This window comes from Oryx dammah, unplaced genomic scaffold, assembly GCF_014754425.2.
Source record: "Oryx dammah isolate SB20612 unplaced genomic scaffold, SCBI_Odam_1.1 HiC_scaffold_12, whole genome shotgun sequence".
Classification (NCBI taxonomy): domain Eukaryota; kingdom Metazoa; phylum Chordata; class Mammalia; order Artiodactyla; family Bovidae; genus Oryx; species Oryx dammah.
In genome coordinates this window covers 40,335,945-40,349,898 of record NW_024070196.1, presented here as the reverse complement: position 1 = coordinate 40,349,898, position 13,954 = coordinate 40,335,945, and the positions used below count along the sequence as shown (strand labels likewise).

Below are 13,954 nucleotides of genomic sequence, written 5' to 3'. Positions count from 1 at the left end.
GACACACCTAGGCAGCATATTAAGAAGCAGAGACATTACTTTGCTGCCAAAGTCTGTATAGTCAAAACTTTGGTTTTTCCAGTAGTCATATATGGATGTGAAAGTCAGACCATAAAGAAAGCTGAGTGCTAAAGAATTGATGCTTTTGAACTGTGGTGTTGGAGAATACTCTTGAGAGCCCCTTGGACTGCAAGGAGATCAAACCAGTTAATCTTAAAGGAAATCAGTCCTGAATATTCATTGGAAGGACTGATGCTGATGCTGAAGCTCCAATACTCTTGGCCACCTGATGTGAAGAGCCAACTCACTGGAAAAAACCCTGATGCTGGGAAAAACTGAGGGCCAGAGGAGAAGGGGACAACAGAGGATGAGATGGTGGGATGGCATTACCAACTCAATAGACATGAGTTTGAGCAAACTCTGGGAGATGGTTAAGGACAGGGAAGCCTGGTGTGCTGCAGTCCATGGGGTCACAAAGAATTGGATATGACTTTGTAATAATGAGGTACCATTTCACGCCAGTCAGAATGGCTGCGATCCAAAAGTCTACAAGCAATAAATGCTGGAGGGGGTGTGGAGAAAAGGGAACCCTCTTACACTGTTGGTGGGAATGCAAACGAGTACAGCCACTATGGAGAACAGTGTGGAGATTCCTTAAAAAAACTGGAAATAGAACTGCCATATGACCCAGCAATCCCACTGCTGGGCATACACACCAAGGAAACCAGAATTGAAAGAGACACGTGTACCCCAATGTTCATCACAGCACTGTTTATAATAGTCAGGACATGGAAGCAACCTAGATGTCCATCAGCAGGCAAACAGATAAGAAAGCTGTGGTACATATACACAATGGAGTATTACTCAGCCATTAAAAAGAATGCATTTGAATCAGTTCTAATGAGGTGGATGAAACTGGAGCCAATTATACAGAGTGAAGTAAGCAAGAAAGGAAAACACCAAAACAGTATACTAACGTGTATATATGGAATTTAGAAAGATGGTAACAATAACCCTGTATGTGAGACAGAAAAAGAGACACAGATGTATAGAACAGTCTTTTGGACTCTGTGGGAGAGGGAGAGGGTGGGATGATTTGGGAGAATGGCATTGAAACATGTATAATATCATATAAGAAACGAATCACCAGTCCAGGTTCGATGCAGGATACAGGATGCTTGGTGCTGGTGCACTGGGATGACCCAGAGGGATGGTACAGGGAGGGAGGTGGGTGGGGGGTCCAGGATGGGGAACACGTGTACACCCGTGGTGGATTCATGTTGATGTATGCCAAAACCAATACAATATTATAAAGTAATTAGCCTCCAATTAAAATAAATAAATTTTTTAAAAAATTGGAGATGACTGAGCAACTGAACAACAGTATAAATGGATCAAAAAGAATTAGAGGGCCTTGAGAAGTAGAAGTGGGGGCATCCAGGGGTTCCAGGCCCTCATTCTACCACCCAGCCCCACATCTCCATAATTCTCTGCGACTAGGAATGATAAACACAGGCGTGGTACAGACACACTGCCTCACTCCTTGAGACCCAAAATCAGTGTCTTGAGAAGGGGACAGTTAAGGCATCCTGGCTCCATTTGGGAATCATACCAAAAGGCCATGGAGGTAGCAGGTTCTGATGTGGATGCTGATTACCTGGGAAGGCCCAGCCCACACCCGCTGAGAATCCATTAAGGCGAGAGGGTAACGGTGACGCCTCATACAGTGATGAGGATGAGGCTGGGTCCCAGCCCCACCCACATGACCTGCCAGTCTTTGGAGGACATGTTTACTCTCTGAGCCTCGTTTTCCCCACAAGAAACCTGCTCAAAACTAACTGGTGTGTGTGGCTGCCATACAATTTTGTGAGATGATGAACGTAAAGTGCCTTGCACTCCACAAACAGGAAAGACTGGGATCATCCACCATCCACCCAAAGCACTTTCATTAAATGACAACATGAAGTGCCTGTTTATTTAGTTCACGTAAACATCAATTTAGAGAAACAAACTAAGAAAATCTAAGGAGACATTATCACGAAGAGCTGAATTAGCTTAGAAACCAAATGAAAATAACAGATAGCAATCACTGAGTGTCCTTTTGAGAGGGGTGGTGCTGTTATGTATATTTTATCCACATCAGCTCACTCAATGCTCACACCTTGATGAGGTTAGTACCATTACCAATATCATGATACTCTTGAAAAAATAAGGTAGAAAAAGATTAAGTCATTTCTCCCAGACCACACAATTCTCAGGTGATAGAACCTGGCTTCAAATTCAGGGAATCTAGACTACCAGTGGTTATGAGCTGAAGTGTGTTTCTCCAAAATTCACATGCTGAAGTCCCAACCCCAGCACCTCAGAAGGTGACTGCATTTGAAGAAAGGCCTTTAAAGAGGCAATTAAGAGTGGTCCTAATGCAATATGACTCACGTCCTTGGAAGAAGAGATCTGGGGACTTCCTTAGTGGCTCAGCTGGTAAACATTCCACCTGAAATGTTCGATTCCTCAGTTGGAAAGATCCTCTGGAGAAGGGAAAGGCAGGCTACCCACTCCAGTATTCTGGCCTGCCTAGAGAATTCCATGGACTATAGTCCATGGGGTCACAAAGAGTCAGACTAGACTGAGCGACTTTCACTTTCACTGATGATCCAGTGGTTAAGGTTTCTCCTTCCACTGCAGGAGATGCAGGTTCAATTCCTACTCAGGGAGCTAGGACCCACATGCTTCTTGGCCAAAAAACCAAAACATAAAAAAGAAACAATAGTGTAACAAACTTAAAGACTTTAACAAAAATAAAAATAAAAACTGTGCACATAAAAAAAAAAAACCCTAAAAAAATTTTTTTGAAAAATTTTAGCTTTTTTTAAATAAAAGAAAAAGAGGAGATTTGGACACAGTGAGGGAATGCAAGGGGCCCAGGATCACACAGTTAAGCTCATAGGAGGACGCAGTGAGAAGGTGGCTGTCTACAAGCCAAGGAAGAGGCCTCAAAGAAACCAAACCAGCCGACACCTTGACCTGGAACTTCCAGCCTCCAGAACTGTGAGAAATAAAGGTTTAAGCCATCTGGTCTGTGGTATTTTGTGGTATCAGCCCTAGCAAACAGAAATGCCAGTCCACGCTGTGAACTGCAAAGCTATTTGAATTTAAAACTCTACAGCTTCTTCCTCATGTTTAGAGTCACAGATAGGAAGTACATGCTACAAACTACAACTAAACTCAACTGAAATGTCAATATTTGCCCATTAACTGAGGTTGGCACCTGTATAGTCCTTAACCCACCTAGAGAAGGCAACAGATTCAGTCCCAATAGAAAGGTCATGACCTTGGGCTCAGGCTCAAGCTGATTGAATCTTGAAATCAGAGGTCATATGAAGAACCCCTCCAGGCTATGAGCTGTCACGCAGTCCAACACTGTTAGCTCCATGGGGACACAGGTTCTTGACTGTTCTGCCCACTGATATAGCCCCCAGTGAAGAATGGCTGGCACATAGCAGGTGCTCAATAAATATTTCTTAAAAAAGGATAATGTGATGTTGGAGAAGGAAACAGACTGCATGGAACTGAGGAACATGCCATTTTCAGGCTGTGAGCACTGTGGCAACTATTAGCCACTGACCCTTCATTCCCAGCTTCGTGGGCGATGCAGGGGCACCCTCCAGAGGAACAGCAGAGAAGGCTCCCAGGTTCCCTACTTGGCCAATGAAAGTATGTAATGAGCAAACAAGAAATTAGCAGAGCCCAGCCCTGCTTGGAGCCCATGCTCAGTAAACCTGTGTGTGAAGCTGACCAACTCAATTTGATTGCTAAAGAAATAAAACCCTTAAGGCTTTTCTGATAAAGAACACAACGTGTTTTCCTTCCAGCTCCTCAAAAATAAGACATGATTCTTACACTCTTGAGTTAATATTTTAAGAAAGTTTGCACCCGTGTCTGAGATTTCTAGGATTTTGAAGTCAGGGTGTTTCCAGGTTGTATGGGCATCTGAGTGATTCTTATAACTCCCTGCAAAACACCTCTGTCCTTACCTGAGAGCTTGAGACAACATGAATTCTGCAGCTGCAATCTCCCTGCCCTGGCAGTCACACTATCAGCCAGAAACTCACAGCACTGCTCACGTGGACTCAAGAGGAGAGTGAAAAGTACACAGCATATTTCTCCTGCTTTATGATAAGATGAGGCAATACAAGGAGGAGAACAGTGAGCAACTTGAGATTTACAATGAATTTAAATGGAAGTTGGTGGGGTGCTTGCAGTTTGTCATCCAAGCAGCCTTGACACACAGAATTCCTGGAACAAGGCTACCTTAATTCAGTCTGACAACTCTGTGGCAGTAAAGCAGCATCCTAAAAATAAAGCAAACATAATGCATCTTCCATGCTAGGCATGAAAAACAGTAGGATGCTTAAATGCTACCAAAATAGTAGCCCTTGGGATTCATTTGCGTAGCTGAGCAGACTGCCACAAAGGTTGGCCAAGCTGCTAAGTGGAGGATCACAGGGGCCGCTGGGTTCCTCTGCTCTTTACATGGACATAATCTGCTTTGTCTTGCTTTAGATACATATTTGAAATATTTTGTTAAAAACTTATCTAAATGTATCAACACCATACAGTATCTGGCGACCTCTGTCATGATTGATGACTTTCCCAAGGACAGTTTGGCAGAAAACATACTAATATGTTCAGTCATATTTACATACAAGTAATTGTTTATGGTAAAACAAGAAAATCTGGGAGGCATTGGCTTGTATTTAAACAACAATAACCCTTGTAGCCGTGTTTAAAGTAGGATGGTCATGCTTCCCTTGAGTGAAAATTAGTATCTATATTAAATAGTTGAGTTGAAAAAATAGGTTAAATAGAAAGGTTGGCATAATGGTAAATCAGAAATCACCAGGTTAAAAATTGCAATTGCTGTCACTATCTCATGAGTATATCAAGTTATGTTTGAGCAGTATTGTGGGTAAGAGAAGCAACATGGGAGACTTTAGTATCAGACAGATCTGGGTACAAATTCCACTTCCACTGCTCACTAGCTATGTACCCTTACCAAGTCTCAGGATTCCCATATATAAAGTATTAATACTATCTGCTGTGTGAATTTGTTAAGTAATACAACAGATAAATGACATCAAATGCAGTATAGATGTTCTGTGATACATAACACTAGATTCTTTATAGACTCACAACTAAAAAAATATTTCATTATTGCAAATATGGATTTTTTTACAAAGCCTCTGATTCTATTTTTCAATTCAGTTTTGTATTTCCCACACAGGTATCATAGGATGGGACTCTGGCCCAGTGGTCATGGCTAGACTTTGTAGGATGGTCCCCTCCTGACCATCCCTACCTAATTACAACCTTACGCTTCCCCAAGTACACCCTTCTTATTTTCTAGGATATATTTGGAGTGACACCTGTCAGAAAATGGTTCAGTACACCGTTCAGGGCCAGTATACCTGCCAATTTCACATATATATATATATTTGGGGATTCAAGGAGAGACATCTAGAATTCATCAAGTTGTACAACCAAGAACCTGACCCCAGATGAACCTTAGCTAGTGGCCTCTGGGATGACAGGATCACTTCTGTCAGTTTTACAAACAGACAAATAAAGAAGTACCTGGAGCTTTATCACTGGGACCTTCTGTCTTCGGACTGAATGGGCAGAAAGCTTCATCTGAGAGGCTGCAACAGGCACGTCATTCAATCACAGCCTCGGATGCTCTTTTACATCTCCCTTTGCGTCTTATGGACCCTTTTCACATCAGGGTAATTTATATGACTTTGAGCAAAGGTATTTAACTACACTAGGCCTCTCCTTCCACGTCCCCAAAATGTCTCTCATAGAGTACCTGTCATAAAAGTTTGGGAGGATTTAACGAGATAATGGGCGCACGGTACTTACAGCAGTGCCTGGTACGTAGTGACATTCAATATTATTCATGCTATGGTTACAGTGCTGTCTCTTTAAGAAATAAAATAGCCCATATTTGGGCATCAGCATGCAAGTCATCAACGTCTAGTTGTGTTAGATAACTGACTAACAAGTACATGAATAGGTTGTGGTGATAGGGAAAGAAGACACACTTAATTAAGGCCCCTGAAATGATTTGGTGAGGAAAGCAGATGATAAACAGGAAGTTACAAGACAAGTGCTTGAATTCTTCCTGGAAAATAAACTCATTGTATGACCTTGAGCTGCTTTCTTCTTATCTTTCTTTCTTCTCAAAATTGAAGTAAGAAAGTGTCTCCTGCATAGGTTTCTTTGAAAGATTAACTGAGATAAGCAAAATATCTGTATTCACCACCCAAGACAGACTAGCCATGTCCTTGTTACCAAGCATAAATTCATTTACACAAACATTCATCAAAAGTCAGAGAAGAAAAACAACACTTAGGGCAGATTACTTACAGGACTGTCTCCCTAACCACTCTCCCAGATGTTAAAAGCTTTACTCCCAGACCAAGCCAGATCATCAGAAAAATACATACCTAGTTCTACTGTTCCTCCTCCAGAAAACTCAATATCAAATTACATTACAGTATGAGGTTGCTTCCCAGGTGGCTCAGTGGTATGAGGCCACCGTACACTATGGTATGAGGCCACATACATTACGGTATGAGGGGCTTCCCAGGTGACTCAGTAGTAAAGACTCTGCCTGCCAAAAGAGGAGATATTGGCTCGATCTCTGGGTTGGGAAGATACCCTGGAGGAGAAAATGGCAACCCATTCCAATATTCTTGCCTGGAAAATCCCATGGACAGAGGAGCCTGGCGGGTTACAGTCCATGGGGTTGCAAAGAGTTGGATACAACTAAGTGACTGGGCACGTGAGGTTGCTGACCATATTATATTTATGGTCCTCACAAGAATAAGCTCCATAAACCTTATTATTTGCATAATTCAGAGGCTGCCAAGGACATTTTTCATTACCCTTTTCAATGAGCTATTTATAAGATACTGCAGAAGAAAGACCAGCCTGGATTTAGGACAAAAAAAAAAAAATGGTAGCAGTTGTCCTGAGTTTTGAAAGCCTGAAGCAAAATATAGATTTACTGTTTAGAGTCAGTGGAACAGTCCAAAAATGCATTCTTACATTTATTCAAAAATATTTGCTGAGCACCTACTATGTGCCAGACTCTCCACTGGGATCCAGAAACACAGTAATGAGCAAGACGGGAGATATCTCTGCCTTCACAGACCTAAAGCCTATTGGGAAGGAAGAGATGATCAACAAGCAATTGTAGTTACCAAGCAGTGACACAGAATGAGCCAGAAGCAGATGCTGGGTACCTAGATGAGATCTATCATCACTTTAGGTAGATGCGGAGGCTCAAATAAAGCTAAGCTTGGACCAAGAGAGACCTAGGAGGACCCCAGAGGGAAGATACACATATCTGTGGAAATCAAAGGGAGAAAGACACAAGTTAGGATAAGGCTAGAGGTAGTACCAGGAACCTAAGATTGTGTATCTCCTACCGTAGAACTGATCTATATATGTTCTTTACATCAGTACAATGTCTCCATGAATAGAATCATATTGTGCAGAGTGCCCATGCTGCTGCTGCTGCTAAGTTGCTTCAGTCGTGTCCGACTCTGGGCAACCCCATAGATAGCAGCCCACCAGGCTCCCCCATCCCTGGGATTCTTCAGGCAAGAACACTGGAGTGGGTTGCCATTTCCTTCTCCAAGGCATGAAAGTGAAAGGTGAAAGTGAAGTCATTCAGTCGTGTCCGACTCCTAGCGACCCCACGGACTGCAGCCTTCCCAGCTTCTCCATCCATGGGATTTTCCAGGCAAGAGTACTGGAGTGGGGTGCCATTACCTTCTCCGAGAGTGCTCATAACTATATCTAAATTAGGTCCTAGCCTCCTGAGGAAATTGGCCTGGTTTTATGACTCTCAATAACTACATTCTAGGAGAAAGAATCAAAGAACAAAGAAATTTCTAGTATTACCTGAAATACGATCTTTGGTATTTAATTCATCACATAGAGAGTCATGTCAATGCAACCCTGGCAGTTTCTTTCCATAACCACTTACTTCTGAAAGGAGAGGGAAGCACCAGTCTATACTGGGATTATAAATGCCTCCTTCAAATTGAATGCAACTGCCTTCTTCATTCGCAAAGATGCTGGATATTTGGAGAACGTAATTAGATACCTTAGAGGTATCCTGGCACCAAGAAGTTCCACTAAGAAAGAAGGACCCCTGGGTTTCAGTCCTAGTCCTGTCACATAAAGAAATGTTATGTATCCAGAGAAAACTAATTCAAAAAGACATGTGCACCCCAGTGTTCATAGCAGCAGTATAATAGCCAAGACATGGAAGCAATCTAAATGTTCATCAACAGAGAAACAGATAAAGATGTGGCACATATATACAATGGAATATTCCTTAACCATAAAAAAGACTGAAACAATACCATTTTCAGCAATAGGGATGGACCTAGAGAGTATCATACTAAATACAGTAAGCAGACAGACAGAGAAAGACAAATATATGATATCACTTAGATGTGGAACCAGTACAAAAATGATACACGTGAACTTACTTACATAACAGAAATAGATTCACAGACATAGAGAACAAATGTATGGTTACCAAAGAGCAGGGCATCTATTAAGAGTTTGGGATTAACAGATACACACTACTATATAGAAAACAGGTAACCAACAAGGGCCTACTGTATAGCACAGAGTATATTTTGTATATTCAAAATCTTTTAATAAACTATAATGGAAATGAATCTGAAAAGAATATATATGTGTATAAAAAGAATATATATGTGTATGTATAACTGAATCACTTTGCTGTACACCTGACACCATCACAACACTGTAAATCAACTACACTTCAATTAAAACAAATAAAATGATAGATGAGGCTTGGAGGCTATATGAGTTCATTGAGGCTACTCAATGAAATTGGTACCTCAAGTGATTAGTATAGTAATACACATAGCCAATATTTACTGAAGGTTTTGGAGAAAGAGATGGCAACCCACTCCAGTATTCTTGCCTGGAGAATTCCATGGACTGTGGAGTCTGGTGGACTACAGTTCATGGGATGGCAAAGAATCAGACACAACTGAGCGACTAACACACACACACACATACACACACACACACACACTCTGAAGGTTTTCTGTGGATTAACTAACAACAGCCTCATGAGGTGAGTATTGTTTCATGGAGGGTCACATGACTGGTAAATTCAAATTCAAGCAGTCTGGCTCCAGAGCCCAGGCTTCTAACTCCACTTCACTCTCCCAACTCCATCCAGCATTTTCCCAGGGAATCTGGAAGTTCAGATCAGACTATGGTTCCTCGGGATACATTCAAGCATACATCACCTCTTCTCAAGGGCCTTTACAAGGTGAAATGAATGGCAACAGAGCCTTCCCGGGGTACCTTCTGAGCTGCTGGCCCAGGATAGCCTCAGTGTGTGCCTGCTGTCTCTGTGCTCTCCCAGATCTCCCTTCTCTCCAGGAACTCCTGTCTGGAGGAAGTGATACAGCCACCTAAGCCCAAAGGCGAAGAGCTGATGTCATGAAGTTTGCTGGGCCTGTGCTCAAAACTCAGCTTAGCCATGAACATGAGGCCAATTACTTTGCCTAAATAAGCCTCAGTACAACAAAGGTCCATCTAGTCAAGACTATGGTTTTTCCAGTGGTCACGTACGGATGTGAGAGTTGGACTGTGAAGAAAGCTGAGGGCCGAAGAATTGATGCTTTTGAACTGTGGTGTTGGCGAAGATTCTTGAGAGTCCATTGGACTGCAAGGAGATCCAACCAGTCCATCCTAAAGGAGATCAGTCCTGGGTGTTCACTGGAAAGACTGATGATGAAGCTGAAACTCCAATCCTCTGGCCACCTCATGCAAAGAGTTGACTCATTGGAAAAGACTCTGATGGTGGGAGGGATTGGGGGCAGGAGGAGAAGGGGACAACCGAGGATGAGATGGCTGGATGGCATCACCGACTCGATGCACGTGAGCTTGGATAAACTACGAGTTGGTGATGGACAGGGAGGCCTGGGGTGCTGTGATTCATGGGGTCTCAAAGAGTCGGACACGACTGAGCGACTGAACTGTACTGAACTGAACTGATCTACTAAGTGGAAATAATAACAGTGCCTACCTTGCTTGCACTGTTGTGAGAAACATAGGAATCAAGGTGTATATGGACTATATGTCTTGATTTGTGTAGTGTTTAGCACCCACTAAAAATGAGCTTTTACCAACATTTGATTGAATGTTAGATAAGTTTTCTCACATCGGTCTCCTCCTGGTGAAGACTCTGTGAACTTGAGACATGGAAACACATCTGCGAATCTGAAGCACTTAGCCATGAACCAGGATGAGTAGGGAATGACTGGTCTTTCTAAGCAAATCACAGGTAGTTCAAGAAATACCCATTCTAAGGCTAAATTACACTCCTGAAGTCAATAAAATGCAGTTTGCTTTTGACCACTCCCAAGGCTTTAATGCGTTCCAGTCCAGACTCCACAGGGCCTGGGCTGAAATGCTTTTACGGTGACAGGAGGGGGCTTCCCAGGTGACTCTAGTAGTAAAGAACCCACCTGCCAATGCAGGAGACATAAGCGAGGCTGGTTCGATACCTGAGTTGGGAAGATCCCCTGGAGGAGGGTATGACAACCCACTCCAGTATTCTTGTCTGGAGAATCCCATGGACAGGGGAGCCTGGTGGGCTCCATGGGGTCCATGGGGTTGCAAAGAGTCGGACTTTGCATTCACTGAAGTGACTCAGCACGCACTCACATGGTGACAGGAAGTAAAGAAAGCCTTTGAGCTTACAATCTCTTTGGGGTTCTTTTTAGTCTCCTGGACTAGCCTGGATTGAGCTAGTGACAATTTCTGGGATCACTATGCTTTCAAATACAAGTAAGGGACCTACCTTACTTTGTCCTAACACTCTGGAATTGCCTCAGGCACCAGAATTCTTTCTGTGGCATGAGCATGGCCACACACCAGTCCTGGCCACCTGCAGCCGAAGCAGCTGGCTGTACACCCTGGAACTTGACAAAATGTTTATCACCTGATGGCATCTGGACACTCAGGTTCCATAAACCATAGTCATGGACTTGGAGAATCCACCAGCTGATTAGTGTATCTATAGAACAAATCACCTCTTTTGATTTCATTACCTTTGTAAATGAAAGCAGTTAAATCCATTGTGAAAAATGAAGGTGTTGAATCTAACATGATCTGGCTCTGGGCCCCTTAAAAAGATTCCATCTGCAGAAAAAAGATATCCAACCTCCCCACCCCCACCTTACTTTTAAAAACTTCCCATGCACAACATTCTACTTGTTTCCATAGTAGTATCCTATTTAATAATATGCCTGACTGTCCGCAAGTTCTTTTCTTCCACCCCAGCTTCCACTCCTCATCACTGAAATTGCCACTGGCTTTAATTAGGTTTAATAAACCTCTGGGACGCAAGGTCAGGGAAACAGAGAGCTCAGATTACCGCTGTGGGGGCTTTCTCTTGCCTGTGGAGGACAGCTTGCATCCTCCCAAAGCTGGGAAAATCAAGGATGCCAACCACGTGGATAGACACGCTGCTGCTGCTGTCCAAATGGGACCCGTGGGTGGAGAAAATCATTTAGAAAAAGAGAGGGAGGCAAAAGAGAAAATCAAGCCCAATCCCCGACAGCTGCAAATAACGACGCCTGGGAAAGGGTTACCTTGTGTGAACTCAGACTTCCTGCTCACAGAGGGCAGGGTCCGGTTGAGTCCCAGGATCCTGTCTAGGTGGAAGGCAAACACCTCGCTCATGTCCAGAGACTGCTTCAGCAGCCCGCAGGGGCTGGGACCGCAGGCGGGCACGGAGGGCCGGATAGTCCCATCCAGCACCAGCAGGCGTGCTCCACTCCTGGACTGGGCCGGCTGGAGACCCGCCACGGCGCCGTTGGCCAGCAGGCGCATCTGGTGGATGTCTTCTTTGCTCAGCCACGATGGGGCGCTCTCGCTGTAGATCCTGATGTTGCTCTCCCCGGCCAGGGGCAGCTGCACATCTGCGCCCCCACCTCTCGCTCCCGGACCCTGGATCCACCTCCAGGGTCGCTCCCCAGCCTTGGCCAGGTTTCCTCCTGGGATATGCCCGAGCACTTCAGAATCCACTGCCCTTGCAGCTACCTGAGGCCGAAGGGATGGTCCCACCAAAGCCTCGGGCCCCGGGACTCTAGAAGCCACCGCATACTTTTTCCTGCGCTTCGGTTTCACTGTGCCACGGATGTTGGCTGGCTTGCTGCGCTTTGAGCGCAGGGTGATGTACACCACGTTGGGCTGCAGCGTGGTGCCATTGCCCTGGGACTCGGGAGGGGCCAGCGTGCCATCCAGGGGTATCTCAGGGAACGGGGCCTCGGTGGCAGCCCGGCTCCAGTGCGGCCCCTTTCCTGCCGGCCTTGCGTGCTGGACAGAGGCGCGCCCCACCTGACTGACCAGGAAGCCCAGGTAGATGGCGCAGGCGGTGCCCAGCAGGAGGTTCCTCCGCGTCCTGGGGCGCCGGCTGCTCCAGAGTTTCCGCACCCTCGGGACGCACAGGGAGCAGAGGAACCAGTTTATGAGCTGCCCTGGCTTGTCCGGGCAGCTCATTTCTCCGCGGTGTCCACATGCTGAACAGAGTTTAAACTCGGCCTTTGGTGCCTGCTGACATGAAGCATGGTTTTCTGAATGCAGCTGTCGCCTCCGCTCGGGTGTTTAAGTGGTCTCCAGTGGGTCGAGGTGGAAGGTAGGCGTTGGTGATGGAGCCGGGAAGGCTTCTGACACTGGCCGCAACAAACCTTTTACACCCCCGTCAGTCTCCCCAAGGAGGAGTCTGACTAGTTCCTGGGAATGAATGGAAAGAGTGCACTGAGTCACAGTCTCAAACTCCCGTTCAGTTCCTCCACAAGAGGAAATTTTAAAAAACAGGACCCTTTCCTTTCATTACTGTCACCACTAAATGATTTTTCAAATGGAGTTAAAAAACAAACAAGATAGATCTATACATTTGATATTCAGTTGCAATTAGTGAAAACAAACTACCAAAATCCAAGACTGTTTTATAACTTGTAGCTAGAGTCTTTTAATTTGATCCTGAAGGAAAAGCATTAAAATTGGACAAATCCAGGCTTTTCTCTTTGAAATTAAAAAGTGATTTAAGAAAAGCAACAAAGGGTTTTAAAAATCTATAGATATCTTCTATTTATTTTTAGAAGTCTTGCATTAGTTAACTGGGCAGAAGCACCAAGTATTAACATTCAAATTCAGAAATATATTCTCTTAATCTGATGGTACAATCTCTTTTTCATAATACATTTCATTATCTTACATTAAGGGTCATTATACTATAAAGCCATACATGTTCACATATCTTGGAAGTAATTACATTTATTCGGTCATACACACACAACCATAAACACAAAACACGCATCTAACTGCTTTTAATTCCTTTTCTTTCCACCAAATTCAGCTGAAAGAAAACCCAAAGCTCTCTAGCTGTCTTTTTTCACATTATTAAAAAGAAGAACTGGTAAGCAACGTTACTTACACAGCTGGCCCCGTGCTTGGCTCCAGGAAGAATGTAATCTCTGACTCTAATGCAAAGAACTTTTAAAGGCTGAGGCATGTAAGTAGAACATATTTCATGGTCAAGAGTGTTCCACATTTCAAATATTTCAGCTCAGCTTTAAAAGTTCCCTTGAAAACTACTGATCGCAAAGCAAAACAGATACTTGTTAACTGGCTGCAGACAACCCACTTTTAAGACATGTGAGGTTTTTTTTAATATTAAAAAAAATGAACTTTAATTTTAAATTCTGAAAAAAACAAATGCCGTCCAGAAGCAGTTTTCATTCAAATATTTCTCCACTTATTTTTAACCCCTGGGAGCCCTCTAGTGTCCTGTTTAGAAACAGACTCCTGGAATTCAAAG

General features: G+C 43.9%; 1 protein-coding gene across 1 annotated transcript in view; it reads right to left on the bottom strand.

The window, feature by feature from the left end:
• The window catches only part of GASK1B (golgi associated kinase 1B), a 69,201-nt gene extending 55,458 nt beyond the window's left edge, over positions 1-13,743 (bottom strand). The window contains exons 1-2 of the mRNA XM_040251607.1: positions 13,571-13,743; positions 11,724-12,867 (exon numbers count right to left, since the gene is read on the bottom strand). Of these exons, the coding sequence (XP_040107541.1) occupies positions 11,724-12,633 (910 nt within the window). The 5' untranslated portion in view covers positions 12,634-12,867; positions 13,571-13,743. The remainder of the gene's footprint in view (positions 1-11,723; positions 12,868-13,570) is intronic.
• Positions 13,744-13,954: the final 211 nt, after the last annotated feature.